The sequence below is a fragment of the Rhincodon typus genome, chromosome 23 (genome assembly GCF_021869965.1).
Source record: "Rhincodon typus isolate 14 chromosome 23, sRhiTyp1.1, whole genome shotgun sequence".
Lineage (NCBI taxonomy): Eukaryota > Metazoa > Chordata > Chondrichthyes > Orectolobiformes > Rhincodontidae > Rhincodon > Rhincodon typus.
The window spans coordinates 26526380-26541502 of record NC_063354.1 but is presented as its reverse complement, the minus strand read 5'-3'; the positions used below and the strand labels follow the sequence as shown (position 1 = coordinate 26541502).

The 15123-nt window shown below is 41.6% G+C and overlaps 1 protein-coding gene across 8 annotated transcripts in view; it reads left to right on the top strand.

Moving 5' to 3' along the window:
• LOC109920333 (septin-9-like) overlaps positions 1–15123 on the top strand; it is a 745967-nt gene that overhangs the window by 515084 nt on the left and 215760 nt on the right. Inside the window, exon 1 of one of the 8 annotated variants that reach the window (XM_048610639.1) lies at positions 12971–13157. The exons of the other annotated variants lie outside the window; for them this stretch is intronic. Coding sequence (XP_048466596.1) covers positions 13121–13157 — 37 coding nt within the window. The 5' untranslated portion in view covers positions 12971–13120. Of the gene's footprint in view, positions 1–12970; positions 13158–15123 lie in introns of those variants that run through there. 8 annotated transcript variants of the gene reach the window in all.

The following is a 15123-nucleotide window of genomic DNA, read 5'->3' as shown; positions in this document are numbered from 1 at the left end:
CAATACCAGGACTAATCAGGGGCCACTTTATTTTCCCTCTCTGCACACTAAGTAAATAAGTTGAGGCACAGATCTGAACTCTTCCCAAGATTCTAAGGAGTTACAAAACCTTTCTGAACAGCTTAGTTAGTCTGAGTTCAAAAACAGAAGGCTTTATCCCAGTGTACGTTTTGGGTAAATGGGAGTGATCAGTGCAAAACTAATTTACATGTTCAGAATTTCAGGTCTGAGTTGGAACCAAACCCCAAATTACGTATGACTTTTCCACTTCTCCCTTCGAATGGCAATGAGTGCCTGCCAACAGGCAATCCAGTTAGCCATCTCCAGCTGACAGGGAATGTGTTTCAAGCTGGTCTTCTGTGAGGAAGTGAGACAGGAAGGAAATGAGTCCAGGGACACACAGGCCTCAGTTTTCCTGCGGATCCCTGGAGCAATATAGCTCCTTCTGGGTTCACAACTGTAAGTTTCAGACACATCAATTCTGCCATCAAACCTGATTCCATTGAGTGGAAAATCAGCTTCTGACTTCCTCGTTAAAGCTCTTATTTCAAATTGTACCAAAGTTGCATTGTGCATCTTCATCAGCATGTATTATGAGCAATAATATATTGCTCACAATTGTAACATGTCAAACTTCATTTCCAGTTTTTAAGGACACACACGCGACCTGCTCTCGTTCCTTTGCCTGATGTGTACCTGACTTGATTTCTGGAATGGTTTTTGAGTAATCTCTTTTAGGATATCACTTTATTTGGGTGAAACCTGCATTGATAACCTTCAGCATGTGCATCCTATCGTATTTTAGTCCCCAAGGGATATGGTTTTACACTCTTGTTACCAAGAGGTTAGACTTTCCACTGCCTTCTGAAGACTATATATACATATTGTTGTTTGGATCTGTAAAAACTCGGAATTTGTTTTGACTTTTGCTTCATCCTGCTTACATAGAATTCATTGATTGGAAACTGATGATTACATTAGAACTGCTTGGAATGACACCTTCTGTGCCATCATTGTAAATTTTCTTTCTGTAGCCTGAAGTACATCAATTAGCTATTTACAACAATGTTTTGAGCACCCTTTATCCTAATTATGTAAACAAGGGATCACCTCTTTACAGTTTTTAAGCCATCCAGTAGCTCATAATTCGACCTACTGTACTGTACATACAACTGTTTTTGTGTACTCTTTCATGGGACATGGGCATTGCTGACGAGGCCAGCACTTGATGTGTATTCTCAATTTCCCTTGAGAAAGTGGTGATGAGCCACTGCAGTCTGGGTGGTGTAGGTAAACCAACAGTGCTTGAGGAGAACATTCCAGGATTTTAACCCAGTGATAGTGAAGGAACGGCAACATTGTTCCAAGTGAGAATGGTTTATGGCCTGAAGGAATACTTACAGGTGGTCTTTCCACACATCAACTGTCCTTGTCCTTTTTCAGACACTTATTTTTGTTCCTTAAATAATTTATTATTTAGCATTTAGGTATTAACCTCCAGGTCTTACAAGAGCCTGTTTACCTATTAACCACGACAAAATGAGGGATATGAAAATATCCTTCAGGAATCATAGAAACACAGCAGTGTTATGGTGCAGAAGAAGGCCAATCAGCCCATCAGGCTCCAGCAGTTTGTCAAATGAATATCATTACTTGGTGTTAATCTCCTGCCTTTTCCCCGCTACCCTTGTGTGTTAGTTTAGTCTAAATAATCATCCAATGCCCTGCTGAATGCTTTAGTTGAACCTGCCTTCTCCCCACTTCCAGATATTACATTCCATACCCTAACTACTTGCTGAGGGAAAAGGTTTTTTCCTCACTTCACTCTTGCATCTTTTGCATATCAGTTTCAATCTATGCCCTCTTGTTCCTGTTCCTTTTACAGTTTCTCCCCATCTACTGTAGCCAGCCTCCTCATGATTTTGAAAACCTCAATCAGATCTTCCCATAGCCTGGTTCTCTCCAACGAGCAAAGTCTTAAGCTCTTCAGTCTCTTCTCATCCCTGGAGCCATTCTTGTAATTCATTATGAGGTTGTAACTTCTAAACCTAACCAAGGATCAGGCATTTGTGGTGCAAGGTTAAAGACCTGGATTCTGAAGTTTTGGACATGGGAAATAGATTTTGAGTCAAAATAATGCACTGAAATCTGATTGCACTCTGCCAAGTGCAAGCATTCATCCAGTTAGAATATTGTAGTTTGAACCACTGTGACCAAACTTGTAAGAATGCTGAATGACATTGTTGGACAACAACCCCATAATTCTGGACACACTAAATCATTGCTAATTTAATTCTGTTTAATCTAACCATTGCACATGTCATAAATAGCAATGGATGCTGGTGCTTGGATATCTTCAATTTACTTTTTTTTCTTGAGATGGGAATTTTTATTCACTGGTTCATACAATAGAAAGAATGTTCAATTAGGCAATTCATTGATATGAGTTCAACATGTGCAAGCACAGAAGAACAAAACAGTTTGACATTCAAAAGCCTATTGAATGGCAGAGCAGCCTCAAAGGATCGACCGATCTTAATTTCTATGTCCCCATAAAGTGCCTGACTTCACTGATACTTTTTAAAACAAAAAGGGTGGAAATCTCTTGGTGAATGGGAAAGTAACATTAATAGTTATATTTTGAACTGCGGGTAATGGAGTTACATTTTATATAAGTTACCTTTTCACAGCCACTCATTTCACATTTCCAGCCTTTCTTTTACGAAGGCAACTGGTTCAGTGCAGAGGCAGCACAGAGACAACAACTTAAAAGTAATTGTTAAAATGGATAGTACCTGAAGAATCTAATGCACATTATGGTACTGCTGCATTGACTGCCTGAACCCGCCACATTGTGCTAGTAGCCATGTGCCAGAAAATTGATATGGTATGTGCGCAGCCATGAGCTATAGGCTGATTATTCACCTCTGAAACTACAGCACCACAACATTTCCCAGAACTTGACCCAAGAGACAGGAATGTGGAACTATAAGCTACTTGGTAAGGCAAAATGCACCAATCTCGTAAGAATTATATAAACAATACATCAAACTTGGTTTGGTTTGGTCTGGACCTTAAACGCTGAGCAGCCAGCAGAAGGTTATCCTACTTTTCAGCGTTAATTCAGTGGTTGGGTAAGTGAAAGCATAATGTTTTAACCAAACCAGCTGTCTCTCTTCGAACAAATCATTTTTTTGAATATCAGTGCACTGCTATTTCAAATGTAAATACCTTTCAAATCATTAAACCTAATTGGCAATGGTGTCACAGTGGGGAGGGTTTTGCAGTACTAATTTCTGAAAGTGTGCACTTTCAAAAATCTGAAAAATGTCTGCTAGGTGTGGCAGGAACAATTTGCATTGTTAAAAGCATTACATCTGCTACATATTGATATTCTGCAATGTAAGTCCTTCTCTTAATTTGAAGTCCTGATAAGCTAGCATTGATATGATACAATTGAAACATATTTAGATATATATTTCTTGTCTGTAATCATGTTTCAAAGGTGTTTACTTGCTTTAATCAGCTGACTATTCATTTTAATCTAAATGGTTGATCCGCACTTGATTGGTCACAGAATTTGTTTCACACTGTTTGCTGCTGAGGTCCTTGTGCAATAAATTGCCATCTTTATCACGCAATTCATCTTGAGCTGAAAGCAGGTATGAGCAACTTTGTTGCAATCTAAGTCTAAAAGAGTCTGGACTGCAGAATGTTTGAATAAACTTCATTTATGAATTCAATATTTCTCTCTGCTCTTACTTAGCATGTCTCAATAGGTATGCTGAAAAAGAATGGCATAGTTCAGAGCCAACACATAGGGGAGGTCAGTCGCAATGGTGTGTCATTGGAAATCCAATAAATATCAGTCCCATTTTATCGCTTTACGTCATAGAATAGAATCATAATATGGTAACAGCACCAAAGGAGGCCATTCAACCTGTCATGTTGATACTAGTTCTCTGCAAAAGCAGCTTAATTAATTTCACTCTGTTTCTTAAATGAATCCAGGCTTCTGGCTTCAATCCATCTTCCAGACATTTGTGCAGCTACTGATCACCATCTGTAAATGCAAAGATTTCCTGTTATCTATTATAAACATTGTCTTTACAACAATGATTTTGTGTCCTCTTGTCCTATTGTCTTGTTTGGATCAATGGTGATAGCATTATCATTCACAAATGATTGGTTCGCTAATGTCACGTGTTTACAGAGATTTTTATGAAGCTTTTAAAAGTCATAGTTACATTTATTTTAGGCTCCCATTTTACTATTGATTATTTTTGTGCAAATGTTTAATTTGGGCATTACATGATGATAACCCATCTGTTCAAATATATTTGACTCTGTTTTCAATAGATCCACCACAGGGTTTGAGTTATGTGTCTACATCTACCACAATCTAATTTCATACTATTTCCTGCGATGGCTGGACTGACAATATGAAGAGAGTTTAGATTGTTTAGGGCAATATTCATTGGAGTTTGAAGAAAGGGGAGAATCTACCAGAAACCCATAAATGTCTAACATGATTAGACAATATAAACACAGAAAGGGTATTCCTGATGACTGAGGAATTTGGAACTTGTGGTGACAGTCTAAGGGGTTGCCATTTAGGACTGAATTGAGGAGAAATTTCTTGACCCAGAGAGTGGTAAGCCTTTGGAATTCTCTGGCACAGAAAACAGTTGATGCCAAAACATTGAATGTTTCCAAAAAGAAATTAGACGTGATCTTTGGGCTAAAAGTATCACAGGGTATGGGAGAAATTGGGAAAAGCTTATTGAGCTGAATGATCAGCCACAATGATGATGAATGGTAGAGCAGGCTCGAAGAGCCAAATGGCCTACTCCTCCTCCTATGTTTTTTGTATGTTCCTATAATATCAGGTAATGCCTCCTGGTTAATATTGCTACAACACAAATTTTAAAATGACACTATGTCAGGGTCAACACAGTGTGGAGCCGGAGGAACCTAGCAGGCCAGGCAGCATCCAAGAAGCAGGAAAGTTGATGTTTCGGGTCGGGACCCTTCTTCAGAAATGGGGACGAGGAAGGGAGCTGGGAAATAAATAGAGAGGAGGGGTGGGGCTGGGGAAGGTACCCAAGGGTTGCAGCAGGAGAGAGATCCACTGGGATCTTTGCGATGGGAGGAGGATAACTTCTTCAAAGTGGGCATCCTTGGAAGAGGCTTCGCAGTGGGATTATAACTCACTCAGAGATAGTAAGAACTGCCAGTAGTGGGATCTCGGGTCTTTCAGCAACCTCCCCATTCCCAACAGTAATGCAAAGACAGCAATATTAAATGGAGTTTTGCATTATTTTTAAATAAACTTAGTCATGGCAGGATTCAACGGTTAAAAAGGCAAAGATACTGAAGAATATAAATTCTAATAATACAACTTAAAAATGAAACCTTAACTGACAATGAAAGACAGATGAATGTGCATGTGAGTGGACCGGCTCTCTAAGAGCAAAGCATTAAAAAGCCACTTGTGTTTGAATTTCTGTGCAAGAATGATCCTTCATTCATGACCTAAACCTTTTAGTTTAGTATGTTTCCTACCTTTTTTTGAGTCAAAGTACATGGATTTTTTAAAACAAAACCTTTCTCGTTGCTTGGAGACCTGAATTCCAGATCTGAATTCTGAGTTTGACATTTGAGCTGAAAGTCCAGTAGTGTGGTTAGCCCTATCCTTTACAGTAGTTTTTCCAGGATCCCATAAATTGTTACTTTCATTGATGACCAGCTATTTTGTCTGTGGTTACAGATGGAACATTTCCTTTTCCTTTTACTGCTTGTCAGATTGCAGGTTCTTTTATACTTCGTACTTTTCTGTCCAAGGGAAGAGCAGGAAGAAATAGAAATAACGTTCAGGCCCTAAGATTTGGGCATAATGGACTAAAATTTGTTAGCTTCATTTTCTTAGGTGTGGAGATGATTCAGCGATTACCTGAACAGTTTCTGTTGAAGGTACTCCCACCTCTTTGCTGATAGCAGCATCGGTTACTCATCACATTTTCCTCATGCTGGTGATTCACTCCCTGTGCAGTAAAGGTAAGGGGGAACAAAATTGTTTTGGTGCAGCCAGTCAGACCACCTTACAGTAAGCTGTCCATCAAAATAATGTTGGAATTTAAAAAAAGGAAAATGGAATATGAGGGCAATGAGAGGGTGCCAAGCATTCTTACAAAACATGGTCAGGGGAACAGTTACCATGGTTCCTCAGGAGAGCAGCATATCCATAAGAACTATCCACAAGAACGATTGAAAACAAATGACCAGGGCATTCAATTCCTGGAGGTGCTGGCAACAGTGACACAGGAGGTTTAATGATCTCATGGGTGGGCAAGGTCAGTGAATGTATCTTCATGAGACCTCCAGTCCACACCACCATGACATCTCGTACTGTTTAATTCACAATCCACTTATCTCTTACCCAGGACCAGGTCCTGGATACCTGGGAATCTCACCAAACAACATCTAGATACTCTTCCTGATATTCACACATTGGCAACTATTCAACTATGGAATGCATATCTCTCAAAAACAGTGCAACACAATGGCTAGCATTCTGCCTCTTCTCTTGGAGAACAAGGTAGCACACACACACTAATTAAGGCAGTGGAAGACAATGATAACTGCATCTCCTGAGTGGAGATGGTTTTTAGCATCCTGGATTAAGCCGTGACAGAGTTTGTGGCATCTGACATTGCTGAGAATACTGGGAATGATGGTATGGTCCTGCCTGTTGCCCCTTCCAAATTCTCAGATCACCGCTATCCTGGTATCGGGTATTGTCAGTTGTCAATGGTGTCACCATGAACCTTTCACTTCCTACATCATCTGCTTCCAGACAAAACCTGCTGTCTGCTCAATCTCCACAGCCCAATGAAAAAGTGAAAGCAACAACATAAGTGATCAGGAGCACTGTTACTTGATCTAACTCGGTCATCGTTCACTGGCCACTGGTGATGTACATAGTTTGGAGGGAAGTACAGAAATCTGATCACAACATGGTGAGGCAGTAAGCATGAGTGCACTGCAAGCAGACCATTGGAAAAGGCTGGTTTGGTCGCAAGCTCACTGGAGAGTGAGATCACAACTGCTTCAGAAGAGCAAATGAGGACTTTGACTAAATAGTAGAGATTATTAGCATAGGTTTCACTTTCTTGTCGGTATCTGCTCCACTTCCCTTTCATAGGCCTAGGGGCAATGTAGAGCCCTTTGAAATTGCAGCAACACTCTCGGGTAAATCCAGAGGCTCAACAGAACGCTTCCAATAATGCCACAGTAAAACAAGAAAAGAATGTGTGCCCACCTGCTCCACTAGAAAGGATATCTTCTTCCAAGAAATCCATAATATCAACAGTGACTTGCCATAGAAGTCTTGGTCCCTTGGGGCACTAGTGATGAGACACTTTGAGAGAGTTGGTCCTCTGCCTGTAGACTCTGTTGGACATTTCTTCTCTTTCCAGCTGAAACTGGGTGTCCAATCACTCTAACATTTGGAAGGGTATGGATCTGAGGAGAAGGGATTTAGTGCTGGTGCTGCTACACTTGGTGGTGTGGCCTCTGCTTTTGCCACTCGGCAGAGGTATAAGGTGTCACTGAAGAATCTTTTGTCCTCTCTCCTGTGCTGAAGGATGGCACCTCGTAATTGTAGCTGAAGGCGAGTGAAATCCTTGACAGATTGACAACTACATGGCAGAAAATTCAATTCTCGCACTCTAATAGAAGCAATGCCTAGAACAGTAGCCCGTTAATGGCTGTGGATGGAGCTCTTCTGTTTCACTGATCAAAGCTTTCTCAATGTGACAGTCTCACAAATGAAATGCATGTTGCTACGTATTTAGTTCAGAGACCCTGGTGAATTGCTGCCTTAGTTCTCGGCTAGCGCAGGTTGGGGACTTCTGTGTTTGTAAGTGGTTCATAAATGCTTCTTTTTAAATCAATCACCTCTTAGTCACCTACCTAACATAGACCTGATGTGCCGACAGGTCTCCATTAGTGCCTTAAATGATTTTAATGCAGGCAGGCTATCCATGCTGGTGAAAGCTGGAAGAGGAGCGGGTGCTGGCATGGTGATCAATTCTATGTCAGTTTCTGGAACTCTGCCATCTCACTGGCAGCAAATCCCACCCACGTGGAGCAAAAAAAAACCATTAATTTTTGTCGATTGCTGTTCCTTGATTTAACTTCCTAATGTCTGCCTGATCTTTGCTCTTCATATTTCCTTACATTTTGTGTCATTCAAGTCTATGGACTATTCTATAGAGTAACCATAGATTTAGATATATTGTCACTTATATAAAACTACAGAGAAAAGTGTCTTTTCACATGTTATACAGTGTTGCCACACTCCAGCACCATCTTGAAACACTGAGTATATTGCAAGATGTTACTGTAATACAGTTCATCTTTTTGTCTTCTATTTCCTCGTCTGCTCCTCCAGTCATTACTAGACATCAGCCAGAGTCTCTGAAACAGCCTCTGGAGTCTTGGTTATGGGCCTTTTGCTGTTGCCACAATTGCAACTGCTGCATCCCTGAGCTGCAGCCTTGGGGCTGGAGATGTGCGGATTCCGTACCTCTGGTTCCCCATCCAATGTTCCTCCAGAAACTGCTGCTGGTCATTGGTTGTCAGCCTCCTCCACCATCCTGTTTGCCGATGGTCCTGTTGCTTCAGGCACCCAGGCCTGGCTATGGACCTGGAGCCTTGACTCAGCCTGAAAGTCTGGGCTTGCTCATTGGGAGACCTTGGGTAGGGGTGGAATTGTCTTCCAGACCAGTGTGAATGAGCCCTGAGCTCAGCCCTGCTACTGCGCCACCATCTTGAACACCTAGATTAGATGGATTGGCATCTTACAGAATTGAACTAATGCTGCTCTAATACTAAAGCAATGGAGCCAGGATGTATGTAAGGGTGATTTGGTTTTGAATTTTCCCTTGATTCTGGAGAAATGTTCCCGCTTCCATTGGGTGCCTCTCTTCAGCAGACAAGCCCATTCACTCATATTCTATGGTACCATACACTGATGAAACCTCCATCATCGTATTCTCTAAAAGAGAAAACATCCAGCTTTGAAGAAGCAATCTAATTCAGATTGTTAGTGTCAACAATACTGGGGGAGAGAGGAGGACAGAAATAGCAGGAAAAGAAAGAAATAGAAACTCAAAACATGGTAAATTTCATTTATCATTTGCTAAGCGTATTATAAATAGTTGTACTTCTGGGCCTGTAACAGACTTCATTGTCGGAACTTGGTTTTAAAGATATTCTCCTTTATCATTTTCATTGTTCAATTATTTGAGCATTTCCACCCTTGTAATACGATTGCATTATATTATCTGCAGTAGAACAAAGTGCAGTATTTCTCAGTATAATCTCGATTATTTCTCAGTAACATCTATTCATCCTGTCACCCATCCTCATTGATAGGAATAATGTGTGACTGTGACCTTGGCCCTCAGATAACAGGCTGTAAAACGCCCCTATTTCCTGTCACAAGGTAACGAGTTGGACAGATAAATTTGGCAATCATGGCAAAACTTGGAGGATGTAGATTTCTTACTGTGAAGAGGCTCTGAAAATGTTTTTGTTTAGAAGTTGCTAATGATTTTATGTGCGGATGCATTAGAAGTTAGAATACAATTGTGGAATTTTCAAGCACCAAGACAAATGGTTTAATAGTTACAGAGACAGGAGGAACTGCCGATGCTAGAGAATCTGAGATAACAAGGTGTAGAGCTGGATGAACACAGCAGGCCAAGCAGCATCAGAGGAGCAGGAAAGCTGACGTTTCGGGCCTAGACCCTTCTTCAGAAATGGGGGAGGGGAAGGGGATTCTGAAATAAATAGGGAGAGACGGGGAGGCGGATAGAAGATGGATAGAGGAGAAGATGGGTGGAGAGAAGAAAGACTGGTCAAAGAGGCGGGGATGGAGCCAGTGAAGGTGAGTGTAAGTGGGGAGGTAGGGAGGAGATAGGTCGGTCCAGGGAGGATGGACAGGTCAAGGAGGTGGGTTGAGGCTAGTAGGTAGGAGATGGAGGTGGGGCTTGAGATGGGAGAAGTGGATAGTTGGGAGGACAGGTTAAGGAGGCGGGGACGAGCTGGGCTGGTTTTGGGATGCGGTCAGGGGAGGGGAGATTTTGAAGCTTGTGAAGTCCACATTGATACCATTGGGCTGCAGGGTTCCCAAGCAGAATATGAGGTGCTGTTCCTGCAACCTTTGGGTGGCATCATTGTGGCACTGCAGGAGGCCCAGGATGGTGAGTGGGAGGGGGTGTTGAAATGGTTCGCGACTGGGAGGTGCAGTTGTTTGTTGCGAACCGAGCGTAGGTGTTCCATGAAGCAGTCCCCAAGCCTCCGCTTGGTTTCGCTGATGTAGAGGAGGCCACAACGGGAACAGCGGATACAGTATACCACATTATCAGATGTGCAGGTGAACATCTGTTTGATGTGGAAGGTCTTCTTAGGGCCTGGGATGGGGGTGAGGGGGGAGGTGTAGGGGCAGGTGTAGCACTTCCTGCGGTTGCAGGGAAAAGTGCCGGGTGTGGTGGGGCTGGTGGGGAATGTGGAGCGGACAAGGGAGTCACAGAGAGAGTGGTCCCTCTGGAAAGCAGATAAGGGTGGGGAGGGAAAAATGTCTTTGATGGTGGGGTCAGATTGCAGATGGTGGAAGTGTCGCGAACCATTTCAACTCCACCTCCCACTCCTTGGATGACATGCCCATCCTGGGCCTCCTGCAGTGCCACAACGATGCCACCCGAAGGTTGCAGGAACAGCAACTCACATTCCGCTTGGGAACGCTGCAGCCCAATGGTGTCAATGTGGACTTCACAAGCTTCAAAATCTCCCCTCCCCCTACCGCATCCCAAAACCAGCCCAGCTCATCCCCGCCTCCCTAACATGTCCTCCCACCTATCCACTTCTCCCATCTCAAGCCCCACCCCCATCTCCTACCTACTAACCTCATCCCGCCTCCTTGACCTGTCCATCCTCCCTGGACTGACCTATCCCCACCCTAACTCCCCACCTACACTCACCTTTACTGGCTCCAACCCTGCCTCTTTGACCTGTCTGTCTCCTCTCCACCTATCCTCTCCTTTATCCATCTTCTATCCGCCTCCCCCTCTCTCCCTATTTATTTCAGAATCCCCTTCCCCTCCCCATTTCTGAAGAAGAGTCTAGACCCGAAACGTCAGCTTTCCTGCTCCTCTGATGCTGCTTGGCCTGTTGTGTTCATCCAGCTCTACACCTTGTTATCTCTGGTTTAATAGTTAATCTTTTTAATCTTGCATTTGATCATGTGTTGCCTTGGAGCATGTTACAAGTGTCCTTTATTTTCTTTATAATGCATAGATACAAGAATACATTATTCTACTTCATTATTAGCAACAGTGTTTATAATTTACATCCCACCATGTGCTTTGTCATCGTCCATAAGGCACCATAAGGTTTTCTGTCTGTCACAGAGAATCAAACAACACTTGCACCACACAAATGCCAGGCTATGACCATCTCCAATAAGAGATGATCTAATCACCACCCTTTGACATTCAATGGTGTTTTCATCACTGCCCCACGATCAACATCTTTGGAGTTACCATTGACCAGGAACTCAACTAGACTCACCACATAAACACATTGGCTACAAGAGCAGGTCAGAGGCTAGGAATACTGTGGCGAGTAACTCCTCTCTTGACTCCCCAGAACCTGTCCACCCTGTACAAGGCACAAGTCAGGAGTGTGAGGGAATGCTCCCCACTTGCCTGGATGGGTGCAGCCCCAACAACACTCAAGAAGCTTGACACCATCCAGGACAAAGCAGCCCGCTTGATTGGCGTCACCTCCACAAGCATCCACTTCCTCCTTCACTGATGCTCAGTAGCAGCAGTGTATGCTAGCTATGAGAAGCACTGCAGAAATTGATCAAAGTTTCTTAGACAGCACCTTCTAAACCCACAACCACTTCCATCTAGAAGGACATGGACAGCAGATACATGGGAACACCACCACCTCCAAGTCACTTCTCATTCTGACTTGGAAATATATCACTGTTCTTTCAGTATCGCTGGGTCAAAATCTTGGAATTCCCGCCTTAAGAACATTGTGAGTCAACCTACAGTACATGGACTGCAGCAGTTCAAGAAGGCAGCTCACCACCACCTTCTCAATGGTAACTATGGATGAGCAATATCTGCTGGCCAGCCAGTGATGCCCACATCCCACAAGTGGTTTAAAATAAAAGTGGCTATTTGGCCAGAGGGGTAGTCATTGGGCAAGGCAAAGAGGTAGCTCTTCAGGAAGTGCTGCAACTGAGATTGGAGAATGGGCCCTTTCAGTCTCTGTACCATGCCAGCCAGCTAACATTCTTAAGTGAGTACACACTTCCCACCCTACCTGATTTTGTATGGGCAGCATTTCTAATACTACTATTCCAATGGCTTCACCCTGCTATACTGCAAGTGAATAAAGCTAGGAGTTAAAATGCAAGTGCAGAACATTTTTATTTAACAAAGTAAAACTTGTGAGATTGTGTTGCAGGCTGTAATGCATCACATTTCCTGAAGCATTTATTAATTGTTTTGAGTTTTTCCTGGTTTAAAACGTCACTAGAATTTCTGCTGGTCAGTTGGAGCTCAGGATCATGCTCCCACTCGTTTTTGTTAATATAATTGTCATTCCATTCTAAAACAATTTCATGGAAGTATATGAACTAAATCTTTCTTCCAAGGTAAATGCTGCATTTGTATTACACTTCATATTATAATTTTTTAACTTCAGTCTACTTGGTAGTTGAATCTGAGCACTTCAAATATTTTATTTTTAAAAATGATTATCAGTAGAATTATTGTGCAGATGTATATTTAGGATGTACAGTTGCCTCCTTCTGGTAGGTTATTTTAAGCTTATGAATGTAGTCACGTGCTCAGTTTTTAAGCCACAAGCTGACAATGCTGCTTCAGTGTGTGGTACAAACATATGATCAGCACATGGTAATGTGGTAATATGGTGCATTCATGATTGCACAGATTGAAGAAATTGTATCAGGCAGACAGTTGCACAAAACCAACTCGGGATAAGATAAACAATATTGCTGTGGATACTACTGTAAATGCTGTTTGTAGTGATGGACAGAGTCAGAATTTCAGGTAGGTTACTGAAATCTTTATTTTCGAGTTTTAAGTACTTAGTGCGAACTATAGCAAATGATCTATGTGAAGTTTGTATTTTTCTGGCCACGATTCCCTTTCCTGAGCAGACAGTGTCTGTCTTTCATTTATGCTTCCTACTGGAATCATTGAGACTTGGAGCTTTCAAAAATGGTATGCCGTTTGTTAGAATAAAGAAGCTTTTTCATACATGTCTTGTTTCTTATATCAGCAAATCGTTTATAAGCTTTGTCAACAACAACAAATTCAATTTTCTAAATTAATCTCAATGTCTAAACTGCAACGATATGTACTGGAGGCAGAGAGGAATGTGCTGCTCATAATTCTGCCAGAGGCACAGCACTGCAGTTTGTAAACTTCAATATGTTTACTTGTTTCTTTGAAAATACATGGGCATGAAGTGTGTCTTTTTCTGTATTGTCTGACTGATGATAAGTTTACAAAAACTTAGATGTATAGTTCTTAATGTGAATAGAATGGTGTTCCAAATAAGGAAAGGAGTGAGACCATGCTGACAGCGGCTGTAGCTGTAGCTGTCTACATTTCGCAAGTTTTTCCATAAAAGTAATATCGTTCGTTTTTACTATTTATTTTTCCCTTTCTTCATTGAACATTCTTTTATTAAAATATGAACATTTTTTGTTACTTTACTAATGGGTAATATGTCACTGAAGTAAGAAAAGGCAGTCATATAATATTTAATTTCTTGAGTTCAACAGTGGGAGGGCAACTTTTTGTCATATTAGTATTGAGTTCAACTTAACTAAAGTTAAAAGTTGTTTTACAAATGCAATTACTTGGCTGTGCAATAAAAATCCTGCTAATATGTGGTTGGAAATGATGTCTGGTCTTGTGAAGTACTTTGCCAAGAAATTCGATAACCCTTTGGAATGAATGAGAGCATTTATTTTAACATTTTATACTGAAATGTGTGTGCCAGCGAGATTTTTTTTTGTTTATAAGGTCATAACATGAACCTGGAGATTCTATAACGGCAGTAACTGAAGGAGGAAGTGTTGATTAGGCTCTGTATTGATGAGAAAGCACTATTCTACTAGGCATGATCTCGTCTGTTAAATATTCCCAAACTGCTACTCCCTGTGGGCTGGCATTATATTTTCATTTTCTTCCCTTCCCCTGTACCTAAACAACAACCAATCAGTTCCTTCTGCCAATATAGTGTTATGAATGTTGAATCTGTTACTATTTTCAGGTCATATGGTGCAGTTTAGATGATAGACAGGGATGTGGTCTTGTGACAGGAAGGAAGAGTTTTTTTTTCTGCAAATGACTACACTAGTGAGGTTCACAATATCACTAGAATGTTCTGACTGGCACTGTCATTCAATAGGGGAGAGTGGTTACTGTCAGTTTTTGTTCAGTCTACTGTAGATGTCACCAATATTCACACCTGTGGAATGTCCTGGATGAAAAGTGTAGGGAAAATGAAATGCATATGCTACACACTTCTTAATAGATATAGAAAATGGTGTGATTTCGAGCTATCGATGTAATTGAAGAATTATAGTAATGCAAAGCCCTCCAGCTTTTTTTTTCCCTTTTTTAATATTACCTAAACCTTTCAATGAAGTTAGTTCCTGCTGCACTCTTCTGGAACACCATTATTCTCTTATCAATCTTTATTTCAAGTCTCAAATAGCTTTCATTACAATCAAGGAAATGATTCACAGGATGTGGGTATCGCTGGCTGGGCTGGTGTTTATTGCTCACCCTGAATTGCAGTTAGTGTCAACTACATTTGTTATGTGTCAACTCACATGTAGTCTAGACCAGGTAAGGCTGGCCGTTTCCTTCCCTAAGTGACATTAATGAACCAAATGGGTCAATATATTATTCATCATTGATTGAAAATATCTGTGTAGTTGGATATGTTTTAACACAGCTCTGGAGCAGGTGGGAGTTGAGCCTGTTCCTTTTGATTCAG